The following is a 10164-nucleotide window of genomic DNA, read 5'->3' on the forward strand; positions in this document are numbered from 1 at the left end:
GTGCCCACAAATATGCTTTCGCCTTTCTTTTTTATTCTGTCATTGAGCTTGCACTTTTTTTGTCATGTTAATGACTTTTATGTATGCACACACCCCACAGCAGTTGCCTAAGAAGCAAGTTATGTGCTTAGTCTTGTCCAGTATGGGTTGTTTTCTGAAACAACAAGCAAACAAATTCAATGTATCTGATCACATAAATAGCAAAAGAATGAACAGTTGAGTGAGCTGGTACGGTAACATATTCTTAGTTTGTAGCCCAAAGGGGCACAGATGAATCTTCATCTGTGTCCTTTTGTGCTACAAACCAAGAATATGTCACATAAAGAGCTACCCTGCTGCCATGTTGCTAATTTCACCACTTAGTTTTATAGGACCCGTGTATAGTCTCTTATGTGAACTTATAGGTAAGTTTGCTGAGGTGATGTTCTAGGGACCAAATTTACTTTTTACATAGGGGTCACTTAGCTTTATGATGATGTTCCTTTCCATTCTTCAAAAGCAAGTTGGTAACCCCGAACAGGTTGATGCTCTTGTTTAATAGGAGATGCGGCACTGAAATCCCAATTTTCTTCAGGAGTATGCATTTTATAACGTTGTTTTCGATTTCTAAGCATATAAAGAAGCTCATTGCCAAGTTTGGTTATTATCTGTGTGACAGAAAAAAAGAAAATTAGCTTTTTCGCCCGGCTGTTGTATTAGTTTTCGCATGTTTTGCGATCTTTGGATCGATTTTTCTGTTTCCACTTTTGGGCTAAATCGCACTTCTGGGAAAACAATTGCTTCGGAACTGCAAAGGCAAAAACTGCTTATAAGGTTGTTTCTTGGCTGATAATTTGTCAGGAACAAGAATATAGGAATCATTAATTTCTATATTGCTTTTATAAAAAAAAAACTTGATTTCTGCATCACAGTAAGAGCCTCAAAAAAAAGAAAAAATCAAGTGATGCTGTTTCTACAGAACAAATAATAAAATTGCAAGTGCTGGCCCCTGTTCTGTAATATAGGGCATCCAAAAGATATTCATTTAGAAAAATGTTATCTAACTCGATAACTTTTAAAAACCTTTTTTTTTCTGTTTGCATTAATTTAATCAAATTTACTGCATGTTCTGACAACAAAAAGACAAAGCAGAATTTTATTTACACTGTCGTATCGGTCCAAAAAATTGACCTAGGTCATCAGCCCCGCATACCCCTTTGAAGGCACCCTGAACCAACCCTCAAACTTGGTGAAAAAATTCAGTCTGCTGATAGCATACGCTCAGGGATGGAAGTGCTGCACCAATTGCACCAAAACACTTGAATGAAGTCCTTTGAATGAAGTCCCTAAATTTTGCAGGATGTTCTTGTTCAGTGGCAATCACACAGTGATGGGTTGGCTAGCATTTAGCACTAGTAGCCAAACTAAAGCAATCCATTTCAGCGTCGTCATTTTTGGAGTGAGAGTGTGTTTGGTGGCGTATTGTAAATTGGGCTACAGGAAATCGAAAATCCTTTGTGCTATACAATGCATTACGAATGCTTCATATAAGTCTTACATGTTTGCTTAATATGCGGACCAGCTAAAGATTATTTGAACTGGCACTCTTTTAATGGGGCAGTAGGGAAAGAAAGCCATGCTCTCAGCTAATGAATAAGTTGTATGGCCTGTCGTTATACATTTTAGGGCTCGCTTATATGCCCTATTAGTAAATATGCATCAATTAAAGGGAAGCTGAAAGGTTTTCCAGAAAAAATGAGTGAAGAGCAGTACGCCGTGGTTTTCAACCCTCTGAATTCGAATATCGCATCGAAATTGAGTGAAAGAAAGCACAAACATATTTTATATCGACGAAAAGTGCAGCAGCAGACACGCCCAGCTCGCGCACCTCGTTTCCGCCTGTGATTGGTTGGGCGCCTCGTGACGTCATCGTCCGGACCGATTGCTGCCGCTACACACGAAGCACAGTGCAAAGTAGTTTGGTGGTGTTTTGCTGAGACGGTCATGGAAATTTTAGAGAGCTTACGTTTCTCTGAGGAGTTCGGCGTGAAGTCCAAACTCTATGAGAGCGATTTTGCGCGCGACGGTGACGAGCGACGGCTTCGAGCGACAAAACGGGCCGTCGCTTGAACAAATCGCTAGTTGTAGTCGCTCGATCGCTCGTTTCTAGAAATCTAGAACTCGTCGCTCATCGCCCGAAAATGCTATGAGCGACTAGCCAATTGTGCGAAGCCGAAACTGGGTGTACATAACTCAAATACTGCTGTTTGTCACACGGAACGAGCAAACTATTGAATTTTACACGTGCAAGAATAATAACCTAGTGCAAGACCTTCAGAAATATTTTCTGCTCCTTCTTCAGTAAAATACATCAACTTAAATTAATAAAGCATGCGTCACGCTAGTTTCGGCGCGTATGTTGCTGCCCTCATACCGGGAAGTCGTTGCTCAAAGCCGTCGCTCGCATGAAGTTCGGCTTGCAGACGACGAGTGAACGCGACAGCCATCGTCTCGCTTGTAGCGCTGTTGCTGTCGCGTGCAAGATCACTTGTAAGGGGTTTATACTTGTACATACTACACCTACGTACATACTTGTACATACTACATGTACGAGCCGATTGCGAAGAGCCGGCCTCTCCAAGAAGCAAAAAATGCTGGTGCAAGCACTGCTTTCCACGCGAACGAAGGCGAAGTGTTAGCATCTCCTTGTGTTGGAAATGTTCTTTGGCGAGTATGTTCTTTGCTAAGCTGCATTCAGCGTTCCAGTGAGTACGTTTCCGGGCAAACAACTGTAGTGTTATGTTCCTGCATGCCTCCTCGTAGAACGTAAGCGGTGATGCGATCTTCAGCATTTGTGCGCTGCCCCAAAGCTGTCGGCAATCTACACAGACGGTTTAAACGCGGGAAAAGTTTACCGGCTGTTGTAGCACGTGTAGTATAGAACCTTCATCAGCGCGCTATCCGCACGCTACTCGTAACCGGCGAATTCCGTCGGCTACGTGAGATGGTTGGTTTCTTATGTGTGCGAGAGAAGGGGGAGTGCAGCGTCTTGGCGTGAGCAGGCTTTCGAACACAGGCAAACTTTACGCTTGCACTGCGTTATGGTAGCTGCATGCAGGCTGTTTCACAACACACGTTCGAATAGAAAATTCGCGGCGCTTGGCGATGAAACCTGCGTCAAGGGTGGGCGATAAACATGCACCTTCCGTTCAGCGTGCTATTTTTTTTTTAGGAGAATACAAGGCACGCATTACTGATAAACTCCGGTAGTAATCGTCACGGAAGTGGTTAGAGCACAACACTTGTTCTTGAGCGCTTGAAGTTGTTTCGCTTCACAGCAGCCTCCCACTTAGCTGAAAGCTTCTTGTCTTGCAGGAACTAATGGAACATGAGAACATCGTCACGGCCGCTGGTATTCGTGCAAGCGTAGGCTGCACAGAACGCCGGCATGATCGGCCTACAAGTTCAATTGATGCTGCGCACGTCAACTACCACTCCTATATACACACAAATAAAGGAATGCAGGGTCGAGCGAAGCAGATTAGGATGGCACGCACGCAGAAATAAGCCCGGTCAGGCATGGTCGCGGAGACTGCGAAGGAGCGGAACACCAGTGTTGACGTCACTAAGCCGCGGTTTCCGGTCTCCGCTCACATCGTCAGCGTCAGCAGCAGCGCGCGGCGCTCGACGGGGGGCGGAGCTACAGCGCAATTTTAACCGACGATTGCGTCGCTCCTAAGTGAAAAATCCCCCCCAAAATTTTACCTTCATGGTTTATATGGTTCCCGCATCCGTATATCAGCGTCTTATTGAATTCGACAGACTCTTCAGCTTCCCTTTAATCGCGAACACCATGCGTGTAACATTAAGATATAATTTGCATGTGCCCGTGCAATCTTTTGACCAGAAATATCCAATGGCAACTGTAATTTCATCACTCAGATTTGTACTTTGGGTGCTTTATATTCTGCACCACCACACCATACAAAATCAGACTTCTGCAGCTGCAAAACGCAAATCGGGGATCTAAAGTTTCGGTTTTAGTCTACCGTAGTGGCCGAATGGCGGTCATAAAGGAGTGAATAATACACGAACAGAAATTGCATTTGCAGCAATGATGTCTATGACGCGACTTGCGCAGATAGATTCCGAAAATTTTAAGTTGTTTGGCATTCAAAGTATTGGCCGCCGTTTTTCATTGACCTTATGGGGCAGCCCTAATAATAAAACTTATGCAAAATGTTTGGTTGATAATGCTGATTGGAAAGCCAATGAACACATTTTTTCTCTTTATTGACCAACAAAGTAACTTCGCATTTATTCTTTGGTACTCTGCTATGCCAACTAAATGCCACTAAGAAAAAAAAATATAAATAAAATAACTGAGCGTACCATGCAAAAGGCGCTCACTGTATGTTGATGGGTGTGTTGTTCATAGTTGTCACAGTCAGTTTTCTTGTTCATTGTGCACGAATACATCTAATTAGCTAACTTTATATACTTACCTAATCGACGAGATGTCAGTTAAAAAGTTGTGGAGGAGGTAGAAACATGAGCTATAACTGGATTTAAAGCAACCTAGTATTTGAATTATCCCATATCATTATCCAATAAGTGAAGTAATTATTGTTATGTAATCAAACTTAAATATTAGTTGCTTGTGCACAATAAAAAAAAGAACTCTTGACTAGCAATAACAAAAGCCTATTAGTATACAGTGGGTGCCGTTTGCATAAATTTCTTGGTTATTTTTTTTTCTTGGCCACATTTAATTGATACGTCCGGCATGTAGCCTAATAGTGGCTTCCGAGAAATGCAAATGGGTTTCCTTTGTTGGTTGTATGACTTTTTTCTTTCTTTTGTGAACGTTCCTCCCTTGTGGGCTACCGCAGAACTGATTCGCCATAACCTAATAGTGTTCTGTAAGGTTAAATAAAACACACCTTTTCTTAATTTGTCTGCATTTCACTGATGTTGAGCTTTACCTAGCATGCTCCAAAACTCGTATCTTCTGCTCTAAAATGAACAATTGCTGTGTCAAACCTGCGCCAATGTGCCAAATTTGCTGCTCCCAGAGCTGCTCCAAAACTCCTTTGGCCGCTTCCATCCCTGTACACTGCTCTGAACATCCCAGCCAAACTTTGCAGTTGTGCGTGGTGCGTGGAGTTCACAAGCAGAGGGCGAAGTCATCTTTTTCTCAGATGCTCTCTTTTCAACAGAAGCCTTCACTCTTTTCGGGTGCTGTATTTTGTCATATAGCATATTCCCATATGTGGCTGCTGTTGGCCAATAGCTGACAACAATCAAGAAGGACATTTGGATCAGTGCACTTCTTCCTACTGTTACTGTGTATATTTATTGACACGGTTTAATAAACAGGCAAAGATATGCGAAGATATGCTTTCGAATTTCAATAACAATTACGTACTTCTGGAAGAAGCTTACCATTATCTGCTCACACTCGGCTGTGGCCACCCAAATCATCACCAAACTTTGGTCAGACTGCTTGTTGGTGTCATAGTTGTCAGGCCTCGCTAATTTCGATTAGTTTTGAACGTTCAACTAGCCTCGAACTACATGTAACTTAAGGTGAGACCACACCACACGCTTGCCAGCACATGCTCTCTCTTCGCTAGACACCTCGGCAGACTTCGCTACGTACTGACAGCGCTTCAAGATGTGCAAGTTGGATGTGGCTACTGTCTTTTGGTCAAGATGGTGGAGGACAAAGCCAGTCTGCACTACATAGCACAGCCAGGCAGGAGCATATGAGAATGAGCACAAAGCAAACGCTGCGCATACACACTTCAGTTTCATTTAGCCGCAGTCTGCTTTGTACCGTAGATACCACGGCTGCTGCGGGGTGCCATGACGAGTCCGCTTGCTTAGGACAACCGTGTTTGGTATGTTGTAGGTGCCAAAATCTGAAATAGTGGTGTCTATGTGAACATCCAAAATGAAATTTGAACTGCACGCCACAGTGATGTTCAGTAGGCGGAGTGTAATGGGAAAGCCCGGCTCAGCCGTAGCCTTCGCAGTGCAAGGCATTGAAGAAGGAACGGGAGCACTATGAAGGGGACTTTCGATTGCTAATAACTCCGCTTATGCTGAACGCATTAAAGTACTTTTTACGGCAAAGTGTTTCTGAAATAGTCTATTTTAACTGCAAATTCATTTCTCGACTTCGATAAAAAGTGGTTCATTGCCCCTGTAAGACAGTGACCACTTATCATCCTAGACACCCTGTAGTAGACTGCATGCAGAATTTTGCAAATAGGCTTTTCCTCACGCTTAGATCAACACAGCTGAGATAGCCATGTTCACACTCGGAGCATTGTTGGCGCTGAGAGTCATGCCGGTAGTGGTGAAGTTTACATGCCCATACCTTACTTCTGACATTTCAGTTTAATTTCTTACTAGGTTTCTAGGACTTGGTTTGTTAGGCGGCCAGTTTGTGTTTGTGCTACATGCTTTTTTTTCCTTCATCTTGTTTCTTCCTTAACTGCGCGCAGTGCCACAGTATGCTTAACCTTGTGAGTATAATGAACGTACTCTGGACTTGCAGTTCATCAGACCGGACAGTGAAAGTGTGGGACCTGCCAGCAAAGGAGTGCATCCACACATTCAGCGAGCACACAGATCAGGTCTGGTGCACCAAGTACAACCCCATGGGGAATCGCCTGGTTTCGGTCTCTGAAGACAAAAGCATCATCATCTATGACTGTCCCGTGTAAATAAACTCTCCCATCACTGCGCTTCCAATTTTGTTGCTTATTTGTGTATTACTGCGCTCACTTGACAATGGGAAGGAGAAAAGAGATGCCAGAGTCGCACCACAATTACCTTGAGCTGTAAATTTTGAGATGTTTGCAAGCTTATTTTTTTCTTCATAGCAAATTATGACAGCAGGTATTAACGTCATCGCAAGTTAGTGAGCTTCTTTAAGTTTTTTTTTTTTCTTTCCATCCTGCTCGCTCTTTACAGACTTAAGAGGAAGCTTTAGCTTGGGGGCCCCTATCTAAATGCATGAAATCAGAGAAATTGTTTTTCTTGGCAACCACTGCACTGAACTTGATTAAGTTTGTTACATTTTAAAAAAGAAACATTACCATATAGTGACTGTAGGAAGCAAATTTTTCATATAGGCCGTCACATTTCCTAACAAAAGTTGTTGACAATTGCAAAATTGAAAAAAAAAAAGTTTCAAGTTTACAATTCTGTAGTCTAGCAATGAAAAATAGATATCACAATTCTGTGAACTACACCTTATAATACATCTAAAGCAGACAAAATTTATGTCTTGTGAAACACTCTAAAATATACCACTAATTTGTGAGTAGAGCTTTTCCAAAACCCTCGTAAAGGTTATAACAACTTTATTAAGCAGTAAATGCATGTATCACATTGGTCTGGTTTAGGTGCTCTAACAAATGCAGTTTAGATAACTTCAATATCTATGTTTGGTGGGGAGTTACAGAATTGTAAGCCACATGCTCCTACTTTTTCTTGTCAATTGTGGGAAACATCACAAGAGTGCCGCAAGGACCTAAAGCTTTTGTTTGGTGTTTACAGTGATCGGGCTGCCCTTCCCCTTAAAAAGATTGCGCTACATTTGTGTGGATTAAATTTTAACTTCATCTAGGTGTTTTCCTAATTCATGTGCAACACAGATGTTATAGTGAAGCTTCTGACTTCTGGTTTAAACCAAAACATTTCTGCCGGTAATAACTTTGCTGAATCGTCGAAAGCAGGAAAGTGTGTTTTGGATGTTTTCATCAGCCTCACACATTTGTTCTCATTTGGTATGTTGAAAAATTCTGACTGTGGCCACTGTACCATTTAGTTCAGGAAAACTTGCATTATCTGTTTATTCTAAAAAGTGCAATGGAAAGTTCATAAATAAATTGTAACGACTGAAGTTTCCAGATCGATAAGAACTATTGGATATGAAGGAATGCCTTCATCTTCAACTCATCCATTCTGCCTCTTCAATAATGGAAGCTGTGCTTAAATGAGCAAATGAGACAAAATTCTGTTGCGTGTAGCTTTACTTAATAGGCAAGTTTAGATAAGACTGAAGTTATCTGAAATAAGCAAATAGATGAGAATTTTGCCTAGCACTGAAACAATTTTGTAAAGGCCATAAAATCTGTTGATAGTGTTGGCATCAGCGGGTATGGTGTATGCAAAAATATAAGATCAGGGAGCCCTGCTTAAGTGAGTATATTATTCAACATTTCTCAAATTAAGTTGTTGGCTCCACAGTATCAAGCTGAAAGTGAACCAAATGTCGGAACCCTCCCCCCCTCTCCCTGTTACTTTTGCACAAACTGGAACTGGAGTCCATTCCAGAATGAAAAAAAAAAAACGAAAAAATAATGGTTGTGGCTCAGGTTGGCCACCTTCTCTGGAGCTTTCCATACATGAATTGCCTGGACTTGTGACTTAACTGAGCTACCTCATTTGTATGCTCACACAAGCTTGCTGTATATTTCTAAGTGGCAGCACCATTAATGCAGTTTTCAGCATGTCTCGTTGGGAGGCAGACATGCTAGTAATACATTTGTGAGCATTTGGAATTGATGACCCTCAAATTGGTCTCTTGTTCCTAGCTGAGCAGTCACTTTTGATCACGCTGGTATGTAAGCTAAAATAGGTGTGACAGAAATGAAGTATTGCTTCCCACTTATTGCTTCTGGGGTGTACTTCCAGAACGTGATTTTTTGCAACTACTTGTGACCTGAACAGCACCATCCATACCTTTTATTAAGTTCTTCCATGCAGTTCAGCAACACTGTTGAATTTCACTGTGATCGCAACTATAAGGACGTTCGATGTGCATTCATGCCATCACCATTGTTGTTATGCTCTCACGGTGGCAACGCGCATGCATGTGCATGGAGGGTTAGGAGATCTCTAGAAACATGAGACGCACAGTGTGCTTGGGTGCAAAAAATTAGCTATCCAAGTGAGCGCATCCTCATGCTCTGCAACAGAGCCAGGGCAGTGTTTTGCTTCCCACTGCTGGTATGTACACTGCATGCAAGAAAACGCTGTAGCATTCCTGCTGAACAGCTGTGTACATGCCACACTAGTGCTTGCAGTGGTCCGAGCCAAACAGACAGTACTCTTCAAGCTACAAACCTCGGTATCGTCTTGTGCGCTGTTGAGTTGCAACACCTACGATGCCTATGGCAGCACTCATTACACCAGCGTTGTGAGACACCTAATAGCTGTCGGGGTGCTGTTTCTGCTGTGCAGAAGCAGTCGCCTCACATGCTTTTGACTTTCTTGTTTCAGCCAAAAAAACTTCTACAGGTAACAACTTTGCTAAATCGGTGAAAGCAAGAAAGTGAGTTTTGGGTGTTTTCAGCAGCCTCGTACATTTGTTCTCAGTATGTTGCAAAATTCTGATTGTGGCCACTGCATTACTTAGTGCTGGAAAACTTGCATTATCTGTTTATTCTAAAAATGTGGAATGGAAGGTGTGTAAATAAGTTGTATTGATGGAAGACCCATATCTGTAGGAGCTGTCAGATATGAAGGGATGCCTTCATCTTCAACTTATCCATCCTGCCTCTCCAATGACAGAAGCTCTGCTTAAATGAGCAAATGTGACAAAATTCTGTTGTGCATAGCTTGAATTAATAGGCAAGTTTAGATCAGGCTAAAGTGATCTGAAAAGCGAAGAAACGTTCAGTGCAATGCTAAACTTTGCTGTCACTTTCCATGCTTCACCCCTCGAGCAAAGCTGCCCTTTTTTAATGCGTTTGTATTCTTAGGGTACTTCATGTAATTTCCACGGGCTATCTGTCTATGTACGCATGTTTGCATCAAACTGTTTTCCCACCTACTTGGTTCACTGGGTAGTGCATGGTCAAATGGTTAGTGTATTGGGCTGCTCTGCTGAGGTAACAGTGCTCAAAGCCAACCGTCGGGTCAACTTTGGTCACTGAGTATGTGCCAATGTGTACATACTTCTCTCTTCAGTGTGTGACTACAATGGGCGGCTGTAGATGCAGGACTGGGTAGGCACTACGGTTTGAAAAAACTCCTTGATGCCGACTTGGGGCACTGCAGAGACTTAGCGGAGAGACGAGAACTAGTAGTCGGATTCCTGATTAATAAGGATATAGCTGGTAACATACAGGAATTCTATAGCATTAATGCGAGGGTGGCAGGTCT

The 10164-nt window shown here is 42.4% G+C and overlaps 1 protein-coding gene across 1 annotated transcript in view; it reads left to right on the forward strand.

Annotated features, from left to right (window-relative positions):
- Positions 1 to 6741, forward strand: part of LOC142582331 (uncharacterized) — a 57138-nt gene extending 50397 nt beyond the window's left edge. Inside the window, exon 10 of the mRNA XM_075691916.1 lies at positions 6545 to 6741. Within this exon, the coding sequence (XP_075548031.1) occupies positions 6545 to 6713 (169 nt within the window). The 3' untranslated portion in view covers positions 6714 to 6741. The remainder of the gene's footprint in view (positions 1 to 6544) is intronic.
- Positions 6742 to 10164: the final 3423 nt, after the last annotated feature.

Source organism: Dermacentor variabilis, chromosome 5, assembly GCF_050947875.1.
Source record: "Dermacentor variabilis isolate Ectoservices chromosome 5, ASM5094787v1, whole genome shotgun sequence".
Lineage (NCBI taxonomy): Eukaryota > Metazoa > Arthropoda > Arachnida > Ixodida > Ixodidae > Dermacentor > Dermacentor variabilis.